The sequence below is a fragment of the Mus pahari genome, chromosome 20 (genome assembly GCF_900095145.1).
Source record: "Mus pahari chromosome 20, PAHARI_EIJ_v1.1, whole genome shotgun sequence".
Taxonomy (NCBI): Eukaryota; Metazoa; Chordata; class Mammalia; order Rodentia; family Muridae; genus Mus; species Mus pahari.
Window position 1 is genome coordinate 28,961,739 of NC_034609.1, and position 22,589 is coordinate 28,984,327.

The following is a 22,589-nucleotide window of genomic DNA, read 5'->3' on the forward strand; positions in this document are numbered from 1 at the left end:
TAATAAAGAATTATAAAATAAATTCATGTATTTTAGAAAAACTAGAACAAAAAATTGTGTCTTAAAAAGTGTTCCTTGTTCCAAACAGTAATTAAGTTGATTATTACAAAATATTGATATTTGGCCTATTGCATACCATCATTTTAAATACAATTGATAATCATTATCCTAAAAGATAAGTTAAAATTGCTTTTATGCATGCTTTTGTATCTTTCATAAATTCATGCGTGCATGCATCCCATTTACTGTATTTAAAAACAGCCCTTCCGGGCTGGTGAGATGGCTCAACAGGTAAGAGCACCCGACTGCTCTTCTGAAGGTCCTGAGTTCAAATCCCAGCAACCACATGGTGGCTTACAACCATCTGTAATAAGATCTGACGCCCTCTTATGGAGTGTCTGAAGATAGCTACAGTGTACTTACATATAATAAATAAATAAATCTTTAAAAAAAAAAAAAAAGTCCTTCCATGGGAGAAAAGTATATGTGAATTGGATCACATGTTTATTCTATTGAGTTTCCTCCTGCTTCAGCACAGATAATTAAATTGTGTGCTGTAGATGGTGTTATAAAATGTTCAATGATCAAGCTTTAATTTGTATATTAATAGTCAATATAGAGCTCAGAGCTTACAACTGTGCCAAGAGCCATTGTTTATGCATATACAACTCATAAGAAAAAATGCTGTTCTTTTTTTTTTTTTTTTTTTTTTTTGAGACAGGGTTTCTCTGTGTAGCCCTAGCTGTCCTGGAACTCACCTTGTAGACCAGGCTAGCCTTGAACTCAGAAATCCACCTGTCTCTGCAGGATTTAAAGAAGTGCTGGGATTAAAGGCGTATGCCACCACGCTCGGCTAAAATGCTGTTCTTTTAAGAAGACTTATCTTTGGATATTTAAGAATTTGTCTTAGATTGCCTGGACAAGACCTCTTAAGGCAATGCAATGCTAGATTTATATCTCAGGCAGAATATAGACCTTACACAAGAATAATTGGCCATATAATCTAATTTCTTTACATCATCGAAATAGTAATGGCTTAAGATAATATTTTGGTATTTTTAGAAAATGTGCATGTCAAATGGTAAAAATTTGTTCTCAAGTGTCCTCAGTTTCTACCTGTTTCCACATAATGGTGTTAATTCTTGAAGACTTATATTTAATTGCTGCAAATAGATACTCTTATCTTTGAATAAATAAATAATTAAATAAATAAAATGTACAGAATCTTGTCTAGGTAAGATAAAAAGGATCCACTTATTGGCACGTGGCATGATCCTGTTCAGGTACTTAAAATGGGGGCAAAAGGGGGGAAATGTTTCTGTTTTTTCCACAGAATGCTGCAGGAGCATGCTAGCTTCCAGAGTGATTCNTGCCACAGGCTGACCTGGGAGTTCCTGAGTGCCCCGAGGATAGTGACAGGAAGGCTGTACTGAGAGCACAGAGGAGGAGGAATCCGGGAGAGCAGACACTTGCAAGCAAAATGAAGAGACACTTCCCGTCTCCGCCCCAGGCTGCAGCAAGGAGAGCCGAGAGCCAACTTGAACAACTAAAAAAGCTGACTCAGGAGGCGAAGGGACTGGTACAGACAATGGACAAGATGTTTTCCTCAGAGACAATGTTTTTGGCCATTTAGGCCGATCCCCTATAGCTGTAAAACCTTGTGTACCTTACCAGTATGCTATACTGTTAGATAATTTTGACAGTTAAGATCACCAATCTTGACAGTCTTTTCATATTAGTTGTAATTCTTGTCAATTAACAAATTGTGTAGATCCTAACTTAGATAAGGAATCTGCTGTTGTTGTTAAAAAGACCTACTTACGTTTTGCTGCCTGTAGAGTTAGGAAATGATCCTTGGTTTGAGAATTCAGGATTGCAAACTTTAAAAAGGTTAAATGAGATTATTAGACCAAAGAGATTTGTTGCAGCTCTGATTTTAGGAATTACTGCTTTAATTCCGATTTTAACTTCTTTTGCAGTATCTACCACAGCTTTAGTTCAGCAACTACATACTGCTCATTTTGTTAATAATATGCATAGGAATATTTCTGTAGCTTTGTCAGAGCTCCATATTATTTGATAAAAAAAATTGGAGGCGAAGGTTAATGCTCTAGAAGTAGTGCTAGCGATGGAACAGGATATTGCAAATATTAAGGTAAGGTTAGCTACGAAGTGTCATGCCTCATTTCAATACATTTGTGTCACACCAGTCTACCTAAGTGCAGTGAACCCCTTAGATTGGGTTCAATATATAATCTTGCTTGCTATTATTATTGACATTATTTTATTAGTAATCATTGTGTTTCCACTCATCTTTAGAGTTCTTTTGAGATCTGTAGCTACCACGAGGTGGGACATCCTGGAACTTCATCTAAAAAATAATAAACAGGGGGAACTGCTACATTCTCTCCAGTAGTGACAAGCACAACAGGACCCAAAAAAACCTGGGCGCTGTCCTGAGGCGAAAAGTTCACAGAAACTTAGTCTCCTGGAATTGTGGCATCCTGTATGAATGCTCCAATGTCCTTGCTTTAGTTAGAAAACAGATCTATGTGCTTTTCCCTTAATACATAGCCAAGTTAGATCCTAGGCAGTCAGTCCTTGAGCAGACCCTGGGTTTAGGTAGCTAAGTCACTTGTCCTACACAGGAATTTACCATTCTCTAGGAAGAAGGAAGTTTGTGATTTAAAGAGGAACCAGGGTAGATACTTAGAACCATAGGTAGCTGAGTTACACCCATACACAAGCATTACAATGGCCTAGGGGGAATTGGACTATAGGAACTATGGCAAGGGCATGAAGCCCTTGCCCCTGGCTTCTAAGTTTAAGCTGACTTTAGGTGGAGCTGTTTCTGATCCCAGCTGTTAACATTGAATTTTACCCCAGTTTCTTCCTGCCAGTCCTTCTGTGTTCTGCCATTCCTCTGTTTTGTGTAACTTCCCTATTTTCTTCTGTATAAATAGTCTGATGCTCAATTTGACATTACATTCAGATACCACACTCCCTTGTGTCCGTATTTGTTTGTCACCCCACATTCACCGAAGCCTCGCTCGCCTGCAACCAGAGACCCAGTTCCATGCAGATCGGGGACCCAAGTGAGGTCCAACTGTACAAACTGAGGAATTCCAAGCCCACTCTCTTTCCAGTCTATGCCAGTCTATGCCATAGTCTGGTAGGAAGCAAAAGGATAATAAAAGCTGAAGATAGTGAGATACATGGCATTGGTTCACGGTCTGGGAACCTGAAAGGGTCATAACAAACTGGCTGTGCCTGGCTGGATCCTTCCCCACCTAACTAAGCACATATCACTGCCTTTGCCCAGATGCCTGTCTTGGCTGGCAAGAGTCATGTGGTGTAGGTTTGAGGGCAATGACCTGAGTGGTAGACCATGACACTCCTGGATGCTACATGAGTGGCTGCCCAGAAGCCAGCTCTGACAGGCCAAGTGTCAGAGCACCAGTCGCTCCAACCTGCTGCAGACACCTTGGAATGGATAACCTGCTCTACAAAACCTTGAAACCCTCCCAGGAACCTGAGAGTGAGAGGCTAAGCCCCCAGAAAGGAGCCTGGTACAGGTGCATGCTGGCCCAGCATCTCACATAAATTACCTTCTGTTATACCCCCACCCACCCACTTTTAAGTCAACCCCACCCACCCCCACTGCTTCTCAAGATCACTACCTTGTAAAGCGTATTTCGGATTATCTCGATGTTCATCTCATCAAGGTCCTGCTCTGAGATGCAGTCCTGGAAAAAAGCCGCTGGAAGGGAAGACAAGGATGTAAAGAGCAGGACGGCAGCCTCGGTGAGAGGGCACACCAAGCTAAGGACTGGATGGAGACCCCCAAGCCAGCCTGAGCTACTGCCTTGGAAGTAGAAGCAATTCTCTGGGCTGTGTGTGATGACCTGAGCTTTTCCTGCTTCTTTGCTCCTAAATTTGATTTATAAAGGAGGCAGCCAGCCATAACATGATCTAATCGCTGCTGGGGCAGACCCAAGTTTAGACCATGCCAAAGACAGGCTTGCATAAGAGGCCATGAGATTTCCCTTCTCCAGGGGCAGCTATTAATTTGGGGACTAAAAACCACCACTATGTATACCCTATGAAGGCCTAGAGAAACTAGCCTCCTCCTCCTCCTTTTTTATTTTTAGTTTGAGACAGGGTTTCCCTGTATAGCTCTGGCTGTCCTGGTACTCACTCTGTAGACCAGGCTGGCCTCGAACTCAGAAATCCACCTGCCTCTGCCTCCTAAATGCTGGGATTAAAGGTGTGCGCCACCACTGCCTGACTCCTCCTTTTTTTTTTTAAATTTATTTCATGTATTTGGGTACACAGTAGCTGTCATCAAACACACAAGAATAGGGAAACGGATCCCATTACAGGTGGCTATACATGGTTGCTGGAAATTGAACTCAGGACCTCTGAGGAAGAGCAGTCAGTGCTCTTAAGTGCTGAGCCATCTCTCCAGTCCCCTTCTTCTTTACAAAAGAATGAGCGAATGGAGAAGAGCAAGCTAAGCTTGGAGTAGTTAGAAATCCACTGCAGGACTAAGAGGAGAGGCTAGGGTAAAAATCCCAAGGAGGACCTGAAGATGTATCCGATGTCATTCCTTTAAAGATGAAACTGCAGAAGCCACAAACAGCCCAGAACTAGCTCAGAGTTACAGGGACAAGCAAAGGTGAGTAGATATGTCTGGCACTTCTCAGCTTAGGACCTTCTGATTCAGCTCTGGTGGCTCCCTGGAATAGTTCCCCAGGGGTTAGCTTGTGGCCTTGTGGCTATAAGGGCACTGGGTAGTTAAGATACTCATGCCTTCTCTCCAGCATTCTAGGCAGGCAAGAGCCAGCACTAGGGAGGCAGGGCTAATAGGAAGCTATCCTGACTCTCTTCCCTTCCTTGGCCTCTGACATGGACCTTGCATCCTGCTGGACACCATCTGACCTGACCCCTGGGACCTGCTCAGTGGAGTCAAATGAAGCTTTTTGCTTTTGTTTTCTGTCTCATAAGAAGCCAGCCATTATTTTAGCCCTGGCTAGGGCTACAGTCTGCCAGACCCCTCAGGACTCCAAGGGACACAAGCCCCTTGCTCTTCTCCATAAGTTCATTCAGCCCCCCTCTGAATCCCAAAAACCCACGTTATTTCCAAAGTTAGAGAGTCTCAGTCTTTCCTTTGGGTTGCCTGTCTGCCTAGGAAAAGCAATGGGAGAGTAAAGAAAGAGGGACAGGAAGCTGAGGGAGCAAGGTCAGTGGCAGCGCAGTGTCCTGCTATAGGGCTGTCCCACCTCCTACAATCCATAAAATCCACACTGAGGCTCTGATGCTAAGACCACTGCCTAGCTGCTGTTTCCACCACAGAGGCTCACCCAGGGGTGTGTCCACCAGAATAGCATTGTAGAGCTCTGCAGGTGTCTGTGCGATGTTCACAGCCTCCATCTGCTCAAAGCTGCCTAGCGGATGGCACTTGGGCACAAGTTCAGCTATTGAACGCTGGTGCAGTGTGCCTGTGATAAGCAGGATCACGTTGTCAATCATGTAGCTATAACTGTGAGAAGCAAACAACAACAGGACAGACTGTTAGGATAGAGGGCTTGGGAGGCCTGGCCTCCAACTTTGCTCACATCCTTGCTCACACAACTCCTAAGAGTAAGTGCTGGCTTGTGGATGCTGTAGATAGGCTCCAGAGACTACCCTTCCCCACCCAGACTCCTGTCACCACTACCACCATGAACCCAAACCCCCAATAACAGAACACCGAATAAATATTGCTTTTCCTTTAACAGGATGGTAGATTCATGCCCCATAAATGATTGGATAACAAGTAAATAGCCTATAGTGTGAACAGTGCTCCAACAGTACACAGAAAGCCTGGGCACACGTAGGTGAGGCACAGAAGCCATCCCAGGGGCAGGTGTGGTCAGGACCCTGACAGATAAAGGACTGGGAGACGGAAGTGTGCTGTGGAAAGAGGGGACAGTATGCAAAGGCCCGGGGCACACTGAGTGAGACGGACTGATCTGAGGAACTGAGTAGTGTCAAGACTGGCAGGGGGAAAGGGAGGGCACAGCTGTAGGCAAGGCAGTGCTGTCAGCAGCAGGCTGCCTGGAGACTGAGCTCAGGTCAGGCAGAGGGTTCCAACTTTACCTCAAATACTACAGAGCCATAGTGGGATGAAAATAAGAAACCACAATATTATCAGGGCCACTCTGGCTCCATGGGAGTTGGGAGTCCAGAGGAGGAGAGGAGAAAGACTAAGGAACAGGCTGGGGAAAGGCTTCTCCAAGAAGGGCCAGAGAAGAGTCGTAAAGGCCCCTTCTAGAATAAAGGACAGAGTCAGGCAGACTGCAGAGCCCCACTGTGAACACAACAAAATCCACTACTCCTTAGAGCCAGTTCAAGCAATTACTCAGGAGGACCTGAATGAGATCCAGAGGCCGGTCTGATTCAAGTCAGTTCTAGGCTTGCCCTGCAATCAGATGTTCTGTGCACCATGGACAGCAGAGGGGGCTGTGGAGCTGGGGAGGGTGGGGCTGCCTAGTTAGGACTTGGCAAGGAACAACTAAGACAACTTGGATCCAACTGAAAAGCAAAGCCAAAGAGGAGCTGGGCAGAAAGCTGTGTGTACTCACCTATGGGGATAAGGTAGTGGGGAAAGGGAAGGTATAAAGAACAGGAGGACCGAGGAGTCCCAACTATTATCCATCCTGTTACAAGTAGTAAACTGTGAGTATAAAGGAGGTGGAGAATATCCTTAAAGGCCAAGCTGGGCCTTGGAAGGGTAAGGACTAAACATGGAGGCTACTGTCAGTCTGGCCCTGGACATGTTCTTGTTCTGTTTCTGGGCGGTCCAGAGCTAGGCTCTATCCCTGTTCCTAAGTCTGAGACTTTACCAAGGAAAGGCCTTGGTAAGAGGTGGGGCTCAGTACCAAAGGAATAAAAGGAAAAAGGTGGTGGCCCAGAGTGCCAGTCACTGTGGTACTCCTATAAGCCCCTCAAAATACCTGAGTTCTGTCTCAGCCTAACCCATTCTCCTTGTGCTTGATGAACACAGCTCCACTCAATTCAATGCCATTATAACCTCTGGTCTCCTGGGCCTAGGGCTAGGCAGCCGACCTCTTTCCTTACCCAATCTGGATGGTTCATTACAGGATATACTCTGAGAAGAGTCACGCCTCACCTTCCAAAAACAAGGGTCTCAAGCAAGATCCATCTGTAATTGCAAGCCAAAAGGCACATATGGCCAGCCTCTTGTCCTTGACCCCACAGAACTGGCAGTTAACTAGCATCCAGTCCAGCAGTACTAAAACCAAAGTCTTCCCAAGACAACTATAGAGACCCCACCCAGAGATAAGAAAGCCTTTTCCCAAATATCCCCTTTTGATATGCTGAAGAACAACAGCATTCAACTTACATTATTCAAGTGATCCTATGTGACCTTGCTGCCACAACAGATAAAATACCTACGGCTACCTTTGGCCAAAGCTTTGTTTTAGTTCTAAACTCCCACCTCTGTCTTCTCAGAGGGAACCCACAACCCCAGTTTCCTTAGTCTAAACTTTTCTTTCCCCCTTGTGCCCACAACCCAGGGTCTCTGTTTATCCTGTTTAGGCTGGGGACAAGACTGGAATAAGACTGACTGAGAACTTCTAAGAGCCCTGGCCCAGCCTCGGAGGAAAGTCCTGTAGAGAAATGCTGCCACCTGACTTCACTGCTATACCTCTAGTGAGTAGAGGAAACCAGCTGTGGTTCATGGTTCAGCTCTGACCTCCCTTCTAGCTTCCCCAAACCTCTCCTTGCTATAAGCCTTAGTTGAGTACAAAGAAAAATGCTGGGCCAAGTTAGGGCCACTCGCAATCATAGCACTCAGCCCCTTCTAATTCCTCCTTCTACTCAGGCCAGGCCAGCCTGTATCCTGTGCCAGGCTGAGTACTTCCCTCCCCCTGGGCCAACTCTAAGATTGCTTTAGTGGAGGCCCCTGCTTTCCCTTCTTGTACAGCAAGGTTCAGGATCCTCTTTCCTGGGAGATGGAAGGCAGGACAGACCTGGCAGAGATGGTAAGACCCAGCCACATGCCTTCCTACCTTCCTCCTCTCTGCCTGGTCTTCAGAAATCGCCTCCCTGCCCCCAGAAAGCTGCTCTGCCATGTCTCCCCTCGTTTGGCCTCAAAAGAGAGAATAAAGTTCCAGCTGGTCAGCATCTCCCTCCAGAGGAAGACAGCTGGGGAGTGGATGGCCCGCTGCCTGCCAGGCCCAAGAGGCCCTTTTGGAGTGTGTGTGGTGTAGAGCAGTCTATAACCCCTGCCCTAAGGCCCTCCCTGCCCCGAGCCTCCAAATAGCTTGGAGTGGGAGAGGTTTCAGGCTACAGTTTAGGAAGCTACTTCCTTCAAGAAACCTTTAGAGTCCCTAGCTGACCCTGTCCCTCCACTGTGCCCTTTGGTGCCACCTGCTGGAGCCACAAGGCTTTTCTGCACTTGGGCTGGCAGACTGTGTAGAACCAGGTACTTGTGCCAACTGGCTTACCTGTAGCCCCCACCAAGGAGCCTCATTTGCTGCTGGTGACATTATCTCTACTAAACTACATCTAATTCCAAGGAGCCCCACCCAGGGCTGAAAATGAACAGAAGTCTCTGCTATGACCTTTATTTAGCACATTACCCCTTAATGTTCCCCTTGCAGCCAGAATGAATGAGATGTGGACTACAGAAGAGTTAGTGAGGCTCTGACCAGCTCCTCATTAAAATCCTGACCCTCCTCCAAGGCCAAGTTGAGTTATCCTATTTGATCTGAGCCTTTGGGATCCTGAGGGTCCCTCACAGTCATGCTTTTTCCTAAGCTAGAAAGAACAGGATCTGTGCTAGCTTCCTTTCCATCCTAAAGAGCAATAAGGAAACAACCCACAGCAGCCCTAGAGCCTTGGTTAGCAGACCTGTAGCCTCACTAACCTGTAGTTCACTCCTGCAAAGTCAGCTGATTGGGAACAGTCAGGATAAGAAGGTCTGAGGAAACCCAATGACCACTCTAGGACAAAGAAAGGCCAAAGTGAGGGCAACATGTCCTTAAGAGGTAAGAGATGCTTTGGGGGACCCAGTAGACACTTGAGGCCATGTCCTGGGACAAAGTTTCCTTCCAGGTGTCCACTTCCACTGATGGTAATTCTCCCAGATAGTACTGGTTGACTACACAATTTCTGCCAGCGGACACATGGGCTACAGGTAGTTGTTATCACCAGGGATGGCCCTTGCTAGAGACCCACTTCATTTAAAAACAATGGCACTTAGGGGCCACCTGAAGATGTCCCAGAGACCAAGCTGACCCTTCTACAAACAACTCCCCAACTCTCTTCCAAGGTTAGAGGTTTCTCCTGAGAGAGAATACTATGGAATGGGCCACACAAAAGTACCCTCCATGGCTAAAGAACCCTGAACACAGGCTCTATCCCAAGTTAGAGGGCAAGTTAGGCCTGGTAACGGACCTCAGTTTAGCAGCATATTAAATGTATTAGGATTGTGATGTTGAGTAGGTCACCTAAAACTACACGCTGAGAGTCTACTGCACACAGACTGCCTGCTCTGTGGCAGGCACACACCACCCCTGTTGTCACTGTCTGCCCCTCAGCACCACTCACTCTGCATCTGTGTAGTATTCTCCTGGCCTGGCTCTGGACTCAGCCAAAGTTTTTTCAGTCTAGATTCCCATCCCTAGTTCTTCCCTCAAACACCTCTTGCCTCAGACAAGTAGTCACTCCTTAAGGAAAGCAGTCAATGAGTCCCCAGGCTGGGGGAGCCCTACCCCAGCCTCAGTATAGGGTTCAAATAAAAACTTCACTCAACTCTTTCCAAAATTCTATTCACATTTGAATGTCTGAGAGGGCACTGGAATAGAAAGCAGCTAAAGAAATAGGAGTTAAATTTAGTCAGATATCACGAGAGAAGAAACTGCTGAGGGCTAGATACAACCAATGTCCAATCCTAGAGACCTTGGCCACATGAAGGCCAAGAATGACCATAGCCAGGGCCTTGTTATGGAGTGACAAAACTTCTGAGAAAGAACTGCAGGCTTGAGTGATAGAGGAAGTGTGAAAAAATATGAGAAATGTGAAAAATAGGCCCCATAAAATGAGTTTTAAGGGTGGTTAATGATCTCAGAGATGTAGGTGTGGTACTAGAAGCACTTAAAAGGAAAGGGAAGGTGACAACACAGAAGTAAAGAGGAGTGACCACTCAAGGGTCCAGGTAAGGGTGAGGAGATTCAGAATGCTGGGTAGAAGGATCTCAGGGAAAGGAAGGTGGACTGGACTCGGGGTGGGATGCAGATGCAGTATTGGAAGATGCACTTGCTTCTGATGACGTCGTAGAGGAGTAGGTGGGTCATCTGCACAGAGATGAAGAGGCTGCAGGCAGGAGAGGAATGATGTTTAGGATGGGGAGGGGGCATCCTACTCATAATGGGAGCTGCAGGGTGCAGAGTAGGGACAGCAAGAAGTTGCTGGGCAGAAACAAGCTGAGGCTGAGTAGGTGAGCACGTCTATTAGCAGGATCGACATTCCCTCCCACACACCCTGCCAATTGCTTGCTTCCCCAGCTCTGCTCCCAGAGTGGAGGTGGGGGAAGGACAGCTCCAGGCTGGAGGCTCTGGGATTCCTCCAGGGCTGGGGGGCTGCCAGTAGGGTGGGACCATGAGTTGGGAAGCCAAGAGAGTTACAGATGCTGGCAGAAGAGATCTCAAATGATAGACCAGAAAACTTCAGCTACAGAGGTAAGGAAATGAAGACAGAAGGGATAGCAAGGAAGGAAACAAGGTCTGATACCCTGTTGAATCTAGATCCCATGTCCTACAAGGGACTCGGCATGGGTTGGAGAGCCTGAAGGCTGTGGGTGGAGGATGGCTGCCTGATTGGGCAATGTCAGGAGTGTAGTAGTTCTAGGTGGTGACAAAGCAGCCATCAGTTGGGGGCTTGGGGGGATGTGGAGAGTAGAGAAGGATGCACTGGTGATGAAGGGGTCAAGGACAAGCAGTCACAGGCTCAGACTGGTCAGCACGTGACATCCTGGGTGGTGGTAGAGAGAAAGGCTATAAGCCACAATCACCCATGATTGAAAGAGGCCAGGAAGTGGTAGATTCAGAAAGTTTGCCACAGGGTAACACTTGGCCACACATCATCTTTAAGCACACTCGGTGCTTGGAGCCAACCTCCAGCAAAGAGCTGGCAACTGCTCTGTCTCAGTCACTCTCACAGCCCTCTCCAGTTTCACAGCCTGGCGGGCTGACACCGAAACAGGCCAGGGTAGACGCACAGGCAGGTGGGCAAGTTGACAGCAAGATGGGTAACATCTACTCTCTGACCACTGGCATGGGGTCAAGCTTCATCCAGCCAGCCTAGCTGGCAAAACCAGAACATTAACCAGGAAGCTGGAGAAGCCTTGTGCAAACAAGCTGAAGGTGAAGGCTGAGTTATGGCAATAAATTTAGTTTCCTGGTATGTCCTCGGCTCTGGCTATGGGGTAGAGGATATGCAGGCCCAGGCTAGGGGTTAGGTGACAGATGGTAGAATGATGTGTGACACACAGACACACACACAGACACACACACACACACACACACACACACACACACAAAGCATCAGTATATAATATACTCTATCTGCCCTGTCCCACAAGGTTCATGTTGGCATACCTTGATGAAGAGAAAGACAGTCTGATCATGAACCCATGTAGGATTCTGCAGCAAAGAGGTAGGTACCTGGAGAAAAAGACCTACAGCCAGGAGAAGGCTTGCTCTCCAACTTATTGGAGTACTCTGTGCCTTTCAAGTGTCCCAGCCTGTTAGAACTGAGGTTGGAGCCCTCTGCCTAAATACCCCATTTGAGTAGATGAATTTTGTGCAAGTGGCTGTTCTTGGCTGAAAGGAGGAGATGGGCTAGACAGCCACATACAACCCTGTCTCTGAAGAGATAAGTGGAGTGATGTGTCTGGTCCCAAACAAGAGGCTATGGGAAGGGAAAAACAAGACCTTCAGAAGAAGGTAGGGAATACATCTAAGAACACACGCAGAGGCTAGCCAATGATCATACTTCTGCTCACCACTCCCATGAGCAGCCACCTGGGCAGGAGCCATTACTTGTCTGCCAGGCTCTGACTGGACTCAGGACTTCTAAGTCATTCCTTCAGAGCCAATGTCTCTACCTTTAGGGTCCCAGACACACAGGACTAGTTGAAGTAGCCTGTTCTAGCCCTCAAGCCCAGGGTCTTCTCTGTTTAGCTTCTCTAAGAGCTTGGTGTATAGCTTCTCTAAGAGTTCCATCCAAGGGTCACACAATGGGCAAGCCTAGAGCAACCAAGGGTTATTAATAAACAACCTACTCCCCTTAGCTCCTGGGAAGAACAGCAAGGCATTCGGTCTCCCCCAACTCAAGCCCATCCCCTGGCTTTCTGACCTGTCAGAGCACATGAAGAACAGCCCTCAGCTGTTGGGATAATCTTTTTGTACACTGTATGAAGGTGTGTCTCTGTCCTTCCTCAACTGCCTCTTCTGATTAGTTTAATAAAGAACTGAACAGCCTATAGCAAGGCAGGCAAGGACAGGTGAGACATCCAGGAGAGATGGACTCTGGGAAAACATCAGAGGCACAGGGTATTCACCAGCCAGACATGGAGGAAGGGACAGGTGCTGGGACTGAAGGAGAGAGGTAATGGGCCACATGGCAGAAAGCAGACTAGAATAAGTGGGCTATTAAGTTATATGAGGTAGTTGAGAACAAGCCTAGATATTAGGGCTAATCATTCATAGACAGTAGTAAGTCTCCATGTCATTATTTGAGTACTAGTGGGTGAGACAGTCCAGTGATGCTCAGCCTAGGTAGGGGCAGAAGGACTGTATGGCCCATCCCAGGATCTCCAGAGTTCTGTCTACACCCAGACCTTGACTCGTCCATGAGGGGAGTAGGGGAAACCTAACGAGTGTTTGATGTAGGAGCTGTAGAATAAGTAGGGGAGCTCCAATTCTCCCAGCTTTTGCAACTCCAACTCCTCCACAACAATTAGAGACAGGAAAAGAAAGTGGTGATTCCACTTTAAAGGTTGTGACCTAGAGTCCAGAGCTGCTGAATGACCATTCTAGTTATACCACTTGAGAAGACTTTAAAGACATTCTTTAACAACAGTTGGCCTGACAGAACTGCCATCTGGTCACCTGACAGAAGCACAATAGCTGATGACCGAGGCCACTCTGGTGCCAACGTGTGCAGGCATAGAACTACCTTGCCCAGCACTGTGTGTTCACTCACGTAATGAAGTCCAGGAAGCTGGCGAGTGGCTCATAAGCATGGTTTCTCATGTGGCGGAACTCTACTACCATCTTCTCCTTGAGCTTGTCATCGATGACTGACACCGTCAGAGGTGATGCTTCATTGGCCAGGAAGTTGCCATAATCTGTACTCTGCAGGTGCAGCTTCAAGTCTGAAACCCAAGGGAAGATGGTAAGGGCTAGGCTTTCTGAACCTTACCGGTTGCCCTAAGTTTCCATCCATAGCCAATTCTAAGCCCAGTTCCTCCCAGGAAGGTGCATCCGGCTGCCGCCTGACTTCATCTCCCTAATTGCTCAGTGCCAATTTACAAAGTAGCCAGGCTAAGTCCCAGATGCCCCAGACCCTAGGAACAGAAGTCAGCATTCCAGGCCCCAGAGTACAAACACAAGTAGAATAACAGTCCACCAAAGTGATGAGGTTGTGAAACCTCAATATAAGGTGTCATTTATAATCTGTAGACTTTGAGATCCTGACTTGGAAGAAAATATAACATGGGCTCTACTTTCCAGCACATAAAAATTGGAAGAGCAAAATATTCAGACATGAGGCACATTAAAAAAAAATTCTGCCAGGCAGTGGTGGCACACGCAGGTGGATCTGGGAGTTCAAGGCCATCCTAGTCTACAAAGTGAGTTCTAGGATAGCCAGAGTTGCACAGAGAAGCCCTGTCTCAAAAAACCAAACTAAACCAAACCAAATAAACAAACAAAAAGGAAAAAAAAGAAAAAGAAGAAAAGAAAAGAAATATCCTAAGCTGCTGGAGGTGGACAAGAGAATCAGCACAAAGATATGGTTGAGCAGAAAAAGCCATGTTGGGTTGAACTGCAGCAAAGGGTGGAGCCCAGGAAGTATGAAGGAAGAGTGAGATGGGACCTGAAGGATTTGTGGCCTAGGGATGGGTTCCCCTTAACAGTGGCTGGAGGTAGACTAACTAATACTAAGAACTCTCTTCAATTTTTAGAGACATATGAAAAAATATGACTCACCCCTACCTCTAGTCCATTCCTCACACAGTAGCCAGTGATATTTTATTTTTGCAGTGCTGGGAACTTAACTTAGGGCTTCATATATGCTAGGCTATATTATATCACTGAGGTATATTTTATTATTTTGACTTTTTTATATGTTGTTAACTTTTTAATATATGCACACAAACATATAAAATCTTAGGAAAATCTTAGGTATCATTTTTCGGCTTTTCCTTTTGTTTAGACAGGGTTGCTCACTGGCCTGAAACCTGACCAAGTAGGCTACACAAGTTGGCCAGCAACCTTATATGGATCTGTCTTGCCTCCCATCTCACCATTGTTGTTATAAAATACATGCCACCACACCCAGCTTTTTACAGATTCAGGGAATCTAAACTAGGGAGCCATCAACCTAGTTAGTTCGTTCGCTCGTTCATTCATTCATTCATTCATTCGAGACAAGATCTCCCTATGCAACCTGGCTGGCCTTGAACTCACAGAGATGTACCTAACTCTGCCTCAAGTGTAGGATTAAAAGTATGTCCTACTATAACCAGCCTCTTTGAAACATGATCTTGTTATCTAGCACAAGTTAGCCTGGAAATCACTATGTAGACCAGGTTGGCCTCAAATTTTTTCAATCCTCTTGCCTCAGCTTTTCAAGTGCTGGTATTGAGATCACAGGCTCTAACCACCATCATCAGCTTTGATACTTCTTAAAAAGTTACATTTATATGTGTGTGGAGGTGGGTGTAAGCACGCATGTGCCACACATTTTCCCAACATGCAGTGTCACTGTGTGCCTATGGCGATCAGAGGACTCCTACAGAAATGTGTTCCCTTCTTCCACCACATGAGCTCCACGTACTGCACTCAGGCTTGGTGGCAAGTACCTGTGCCCGCTAGAGTGGTCTTCTTAAAACACAAGAAGAATTATTTGTGCTCTAAAAATTACTATAGAATAAATGAAAAAAAAAAAAAAAACAGAAGATAAGGAGAAGATAAGTGATGATGGCTGGAAAATTACTCCTGGGTTATTCTACGAGGGCCACTATGGTCACAATGGAAATACTAAAGCCAGTGACAGGTAGGAAGGAGATGAAGGATTCCTCAGGTGTTCTGGAGGCCCAGAGGGTGACACCAGCTGGAGCTGCTCAGAGAGAATGAAAGGTACAACAGATAACTCGTCCATAGACTTCAGGAACCTCTCTAATGCCCCTCATACTCTATCACATGAAGAATGCCTCAACAGTGTGTGGCATTGAGGCATACACCTTCAATCCCAGTACTCAGAAGGCAGAAGCAGGAGGATGTCTGTGAGTTCGAGCCAGCCAGTTCTACACAGGCAGTTCCAGGCCAGCCAGAGCAACATAACTAGACCCTGTCTCAACCCAAACGAATGAACAACCACCGTAATAAAGAATGCTCAGGGCTGGAGAGATGGCTCAGTGGTTAAGAGCACAGACTGCTCTTCCAAAGGTCCTGAGTTCAAATCCCAGCAACCACATGGTGGCTCACAACCATCTGTAATGAAATCTGCCGCCCTCTTCTGGAGTGTCTGAAGACAGCAACAGTGTACTTACATATAATAAATAAATATTTAAAAAAAAAAAAAAAGAATGCTCAACTTGCAGTCAAGTATGTAAAAGGAGATGGAATAGCACATGTTGATGAATGTGGGGAACGTGTATAAACATGCTGGAATAGATACTTTTCACCTATATGCCGGGGGGGGGGGGAACTGGTGATAAACAGAATTTATATCATCGGTGGCTCCTAGGCACTAATAGGGTACACCTTAGCTTGAGGAGGATCCAATGTGTTCATGCCAACTTGACCACTTTCATCTACTTTTCTCCCATGGCCACCCTAAAGATGATAAGAAAGAGAAGGCAAAGCAAATTAAAAGAAGCCACCTGGTTTTTAGTGATGTCTGCACATCTTCCAATGTCTCTACCCCAGGGTGTCTGCAATCACTCTGATAAGGGGTTCTGTTCTTTCTTATTCTCCCAATCTGGCTACTTTGAGAGTAAGGCATGGGTAACAGGAGGTATTCAACTCAGAAATGCTTGGGTTATTGTAGTAATTCAAATGGGTTTTGCAGGGAAAAAAATCTAATTATATTGATAGTTAATTATATGTTATAGCTATTACTATAACAGTCTATAACAGTCTATTGCCTGCATTTCTTTTTGTTTGTTTGTTTGTTTGTTTTAGGTTTTTCGAGACAGGGTTTCTCTGTATAGCCCTGGCTTTCCTGGAACTCACTGTGTAGACCAGGTTGGCCTCGAACTCAGAAATCCACCTGCCTCTGCCTCCCGAATGCTGGGATTAAAGATGTTCACCACCACGCCCAGCTATTGCCTGCATTTCTACCTCCACACTGTAATTAATAACCTTGAAACTAGGCAAGTGCACAATCTTTTATTTATTTATTTATTTATTTATTCTTTTTTTGGGTTTTTCGAGATAGGGTTTCTCTGTGTAGCCCTGGCTGTCCTGGCACTAACTCTGTAGACCAGGCTGGCCTTGAACTCAGAAATTCGCCTGCCTCGTGCACAATCTTTTTAAAAGAAACATGGAGGAGAGGTTTTAGGTCAACTGGTAGAAAGCTTACCTAGCATATACAAAGTGCAGGGTTCATTCCCTAGCACTGTACAAACATGGGTGTGATGACACATACCTATAATACCAGCATTTGGGGGCAGAAGTAATTCCGCTGTTCAAGGCAGCTTAGGCTATTAGACCCTGTCTTGATAAAGAAAAGAAAAATAGAACTAGGGGGTGGGGTACAGACAGGACAATACTTATATCTTAGAGCACTTGCCTAGTAGTTTCTTTTTTTGTTTGTTTGGGTTTTTTTTTTTTTGAGACAGGGTTTCTCTGTGTAGCCCTGGATGTCTTGGAACTCACTCTGTAGACCAGGCTGGCCTCGAACTCAGAAATCCGCCTGCCTCTGCCTCCCAAGTGCTGGGATTAAAGGCGTGTGCCACCACGCCCAGCTAGTAGTTTCTTACAGCCATGCTGCTTCATAAGTCTGCCAGCTTTTCTGAATTACTCTGAGAAGCATAACTTTTTCCTTTTCTCCTCCCTTATTTAAGCATATTTTTCTTACCATACTGGACTTCACTCCCCTAATGCCCCCGTTCCCACCATGGAGCTCTGTATGCCGCCGCATGGCTGACCCCCACAATGATTTAACTCCAACTGCATGGCTGCTTCCCTTTCCATTCTCCTCCTCCAGGCAGCTACTGAGATCTACAACTTGCTTGCCCTGGAGTTTTTCTTTGAAACTCTAATAAAATTGTCCTCTTAAATAAACTTTGGCTTTGTTTGACTTTCAAAAAGGAAAAAAGAAAAAGAAAGATTATTAATGCCTCTGAAATGGTTTTTGTGGGTATGAAACAAATAGTTAAAAATATGAGTTATCCCACCTAATAAGTACTGAAATGAAGCAGATTTCATTTACCATGTCATAGTCGTGCCCTGATTTATATATTTGTATCTACCAGCAAACATGTTGCTACTGGGGCCTGAGGGACCAACATGAGCAAGGGGTTTTGGTCCAGGGCCACCAAGTTCCCAAACGTTTACTACAAGAAGTTCTAGAGCTGACAGCAGCCAGGCCAAACTGTCCGTTTATCCATGCAGTCATAGCAGCCAGCCTAAAATTCTCTTCAGGTCAAAAGACTTCCTCTTTAGCTCCCTAGAGACCAAGACAGGCACAGGAAGGCTCCAGGGTAAAACTCAATCCTCTGACTGGAGTGTCTCCTGTCACTGGCCCCATCAGTTCCCAGGGTAGCAAGCCCACTACCCTACTCGATTCCCTGATCCTTCATTCCTAAAGCACTGAGGATCCAGGCCTCTGCACATTCTGTCCTTCTAAGCCCTGGCCCATGCTCTGGGAAGAGTCCCTAGGCAAGCTATCACCTCCCACTGGGGATCCTGAAGATAAGCTCTCAGCAGCATGACACTTCCTCTCTCCCAGACTTTGCCTTGCATCACAAAACTTCTGAGACTAGCTCAGCAACTTCCCCAACTGCCAAATACTTTCTCTCTAACCAGTTAAGTCTCCATCAAATACCTGGTACTCCAGTGAGAGTTTTCACCTCAGAAGGCCTGGACATACACAGGCTATGCAATGGTCTCCTTCCCATGCCAGGACCAATCTTTGTGCTGGACCTCTCAGACATACCAATTTCAAAGGCTTATCAATAAAAGCCGGAACCTTGTCCAGTCAGAATATAGAGAGGCTAGGATAGCAAGCAGGCCTGGTGGGGCTCTCTTGTTCAATGAGCCTCCTTGAATACATTGGTAGAGCAGACCTCTCAGGTAGAGCCAGCTGTCCAAACAGCCTTTAAAGCGGAGGAGTTATCCACTGGCTTGCAGATCACCTGGACACTGACTGTCCACTTGTCAATAGTAGGCGTAGGCCCACACTATCATGACTCAGTGACAAATCCTACTAGCATCACTTTTGACATCAACCATTACTAAAGAAGCTAGAAAAATATGCTTGGGGTTGAGCAGAACAAAGCTAGAGTGCTCCTTTGTATAGCCCCACCCCTGGGACTTCACCCAGGCTTCACAGCAGACACCCCTGTGCTTCCATTGCTGCATTCTGCTGACACTGCATCAGGAGAAGCCACGGCTCTGAGCACTGCTGGAATGCAGGCGGCTGGGTGGTTTCTGCTGGAGTTTGTCAGATCAGAGCAAACCCGGGAGACTCTACTGAGAATCCTGCCCAAGGCTGGAAGAGTCTGCCTTACCAGGAAACTCATTTTTAAAAGCCCCCAGAGACAATGTCAAAGGGCCAGTTCCAGACCACTTTCTTTGGCTAAGACCCACATTTCCCTGTGACCAAGGAAAAAGGGACAGCCTGCCAGCCAAGGCAACTGGAGGGAGGGAGACAGGCTGATTCCTTAGCTCGCCCACGAGGGGACCACACAGGGTTTCTAAACCAGTTCTGACCCTGCTGGAGAAACCTGGCGCCCAGAAACAGTGGCTGGCAACCCTAAGCCCTTCAGACAGGCCTGGCCAGGGCTAGGACAAGCTGGGTTAGAATTCTCTCTCCTCAGCTTCCTGCTATTTCTGAAGGCTGTGGAGGAGGGGATGTGACTGGGAATAGAATCCAAGCATTAGGAGAGGCCTGGAACTTATAGATGCTTAGTGGGAGCCTTAGCCACCCGGCCCTAGCCCAGCCCCTCAAGGGCACCTGAGGACAACAGGGGCTAGGTATGCTATGGGACCTGGGCTCAGCAGCCTAACAGCATCAGTGACAGTCCCTGAGAGGACCAGGCATTCCTGGTTTGAGGTATGAGCTGTATTCTAGTTACAGTAGACTCTGGGGACAACTCTGGTCTACCCACAAGCCCAGCTGTCTACCCCAAATTCTATCAGTGGCCCAGTGCCAAGTGTCTGGACAGTTTGGGATGTCTGACAGTAAAAGACTTCCTCAGAGGCTGATTCTCAAATTGAAGAAGATACTGCTGCGATCAGGAAAGTCTTGCTTTAGTGTGAGGTTAAACCCTAGCTCAGAGGAGACAGATTAATTCAGTTTCTAGTCTTGCTCAAAGTCCTGGGCTTGCTCCTCCCCTGCCCACCTCCAGAACCATCCCAAACCACCTATGCTTCCTAAGTTCCTGTCTCAGATGTTCTGGCAACTATCTCCCATGACCTCCAACCCCATGTGCCGCAAAGGCATCCTACTCTACCCCTCAGCTTCCAAGTCCGTTTTCTACAACACACTCAGAGTGAAGTCACCCAATTCCAGTATGTCACTAACACCTTTCCTCAAGGCTCTGTTTCTCCCAAAAGCCCATGGTCTCATACTCTCAGTCCTTATGCTGCTTTAGCCCTCGACTCAACGACTCTCTGACTGAACAGTCACCTTCCTATCATCCCATCAATGCTCCAGGGAAGTCCATAGGAGACCTTACTAAAAAGCCCTGAACTAGAGGTTTCCTCAGGCCAGGCTAGGAAGACTGAACAGGAAGACACACCCCCACCCTAGAAACCAAGAGCCTCTGCCCTCCTCTTCCACAGGGCAGCCTCTGTCATCCTTGAGTTGAGTGTCAAATGCCACTGTTCTACCTCCAGCAGAGAGCTCTCTGAAGGTACCTGGAAGACCACAGCCTAATACCTACCTGGCACAGCTATTCAGCTTCTAAGCCTGCACCAGCTTCAGGCTAGCCTCATAGCTTCCATCTGTCCTGAAACCCCCTTGGTTATCTCTAATCCCCGTTGTCTCTTTCAGTAGTAAGGGTCTGGACACTGCTGGTACTATTGACCATACTGACTGACCCCAGACTCCTCAATAGTATAGTACCATGTCCCAACAACAACAACCTGACCAGTGTTCTCTGCTCTGTATGATAAAATATTGTCTTGGCAGTGACTCAGCCAAGCTGTGTGAGATGGAGCTAAGAAGCCCTGCCCCCACCCTCTTCCTGAAAGCATTCCCTAAGCTTGCCAACCTGAAGGGGATCCTTCAGGTCACTCAGCTGGCTCCCAGGGGCAGGTAGCACATGGCCTCCCTCTCCAGCCCTCTGGCCCTTACTGTAGTTCTCCAAGGACTTAGGAAAGCAGGAAAGGAGGGTCATGGCCTATGTCAAGGGGTTGGTCCCACATGCCTTAGGGAGCCAACACACTAAACAGGGTGGCCCAGATCTACAGTCACTATGGCCTCATGGTCCATCCACATAGAGCTCCTGCTAGCCAACTGGCCCGAGTGAAGTGTAAAGGGACAGTGTGTTCCCAGACTTCACTTCTGCTTTTCCAGAGGTTACTCAATGACGCTCTCCTGGGGAGCTCAGGAGTTTTCAGGAATTATATAAAACCAGATGCCAGAACATGTTCCATAGAGCCTAATGTGCCAAGCCTGCAAGGGTGGCTAGGCCATTGGCCTGTTGCGTCCAGGTGAGGAGTCTGCTTTGAAGGAACAAGGATCCACTTCCAATGTAATTACTTCTAGAGGTTCAAAATGAGAAAACACAGGATGGCCAGTCTGATGATTCAATAAAACCTGTGCCACCCTAATACTTCTGGATGAATATGCTGTGCCAAAACCTCCTCCCTAGGCTCAGGGGAGTTTCTCAGGCTCGTGTCAGCTCTAAAACAGATGTGTGCACTGGCTGGCTGGATCTGCAGGGTCAGAGTACCACATCTGGAACACAAGCGTGGGAGCCTCTGCATGAGAACTATTAACTCTGGGTTTACCTAAGGCCCCAGCACAGATTGAATATCCTCTCTAGCCTTCGAGCCTCCACTATGGCAGAAGGTGCTCCGGAAAACTCCCAGGTAATGCCGACTAATCACCTCTGTGTTTCAACTCTTTCTACGAAATGCCAGCTTTCTCCCTCCCCACAAACTTTCTGCTCTTCCTTACCACCCCTAGACTGTCAAGAGCCCCTTATCCTGGACGGTGAAGGCATACCCTTCCTCCAAAAGCTGGCTTATGGTTCCAGTTCCCTTCCCTCTACAGCTCACCTCGACAAACCATTTGTCACTCCTGGGACAGAGAAAAGGAAATTGTGTGTGTGTGTGTGTGTGTGTGTGTGTGTGTGTGTGTGTGTATTAAATACAGGGCTTGCTGTGTAACCTAGGGTGACCCTCAAACTTAAAACCCTACCTATAAATGCTAGGATTACAGGTATGTACCTACCATCTTGCCTGGCTCAAAATGAAAAAAAAAAAAAAATTGAGCTTTGGAGCCATAAAAATGTGAGTTTAAAATCTTGTCCTGCAACTTGGCCCTGAGTATTTTATAGTACATCTGTATATCCAGGCTCTTGGCTCCTGACCAGTACATGCACTGTGTGCCCACTCCTACTCTCAGGGTACCCACACAAACATTAAATTGAAGTAATGGTATACAGACAAATATCAGCACAGCATACTATCCACCATCTTTCTTCGTCAGAAAGGATGCCACACAAAGCTTCCTAATGAACACTCTCAGCCCAACAGTCTCCACCGCTCCAGCTATGGCTCGAGCTGCCCTACTTAGCTCTCCAAATAATTCCCCTGATCCTCCTTTTCATGGTCTATAGAAATCCTTCCTCCAGGCTGTAGCATGTCCTCCATGTTACCACCTGTAGGTGAAAATGCAAACACACTAGCACAACTCTACTATTTACTAGAGTTAGAAGAATAGGGCTGGTTCAAGATCTGGGATGCTTGACCCAAAGTCCATGTGTTACTTCACCTCTCAATAAGACTATATGGAGGGCTGGTGAGATGGCTCAGTGGGTAAGAGCACCCGACTGCTCTTCCAAAGGTCCGGAGTTCAAATCCCAGCAACCACATGGTGGCTCATAACCA

General features: G+C 46.8%; 1 protein-coding gene across 1 annotated transcript in view; it reads right to left on the bottom strand.

Moving 5' to 3' along the window:
- Window positions 1-22,589, bottom strand: part of Atp6v0d1 (ATPase H+ transporting V0 subunit d1) — a 46,193-nt gene that overhangs the window by 7,132 nt on the left and 16,472 nt on the right. Inside the window, exons 2-4 of the mRNA XM_021220314.2 lie at window positions 13,279-13,450; window positions 5,364-5,542; window positions 3,681-3,760 (exon numbers count right to left, since the gene is read on the bottom strand). Of these exons, the coding sequence (XP_021075973.1) occupies window positions 3,681-3,760; window positions 5,364-5,542; window positions 13,279-13,450 (431 nt within the window). The remainder of the gene's footprint in view (window positions 1-3,680; window positions 3,761-5,363; window positions 5,543-13,278; window positions 13,451-22,589) is intronic.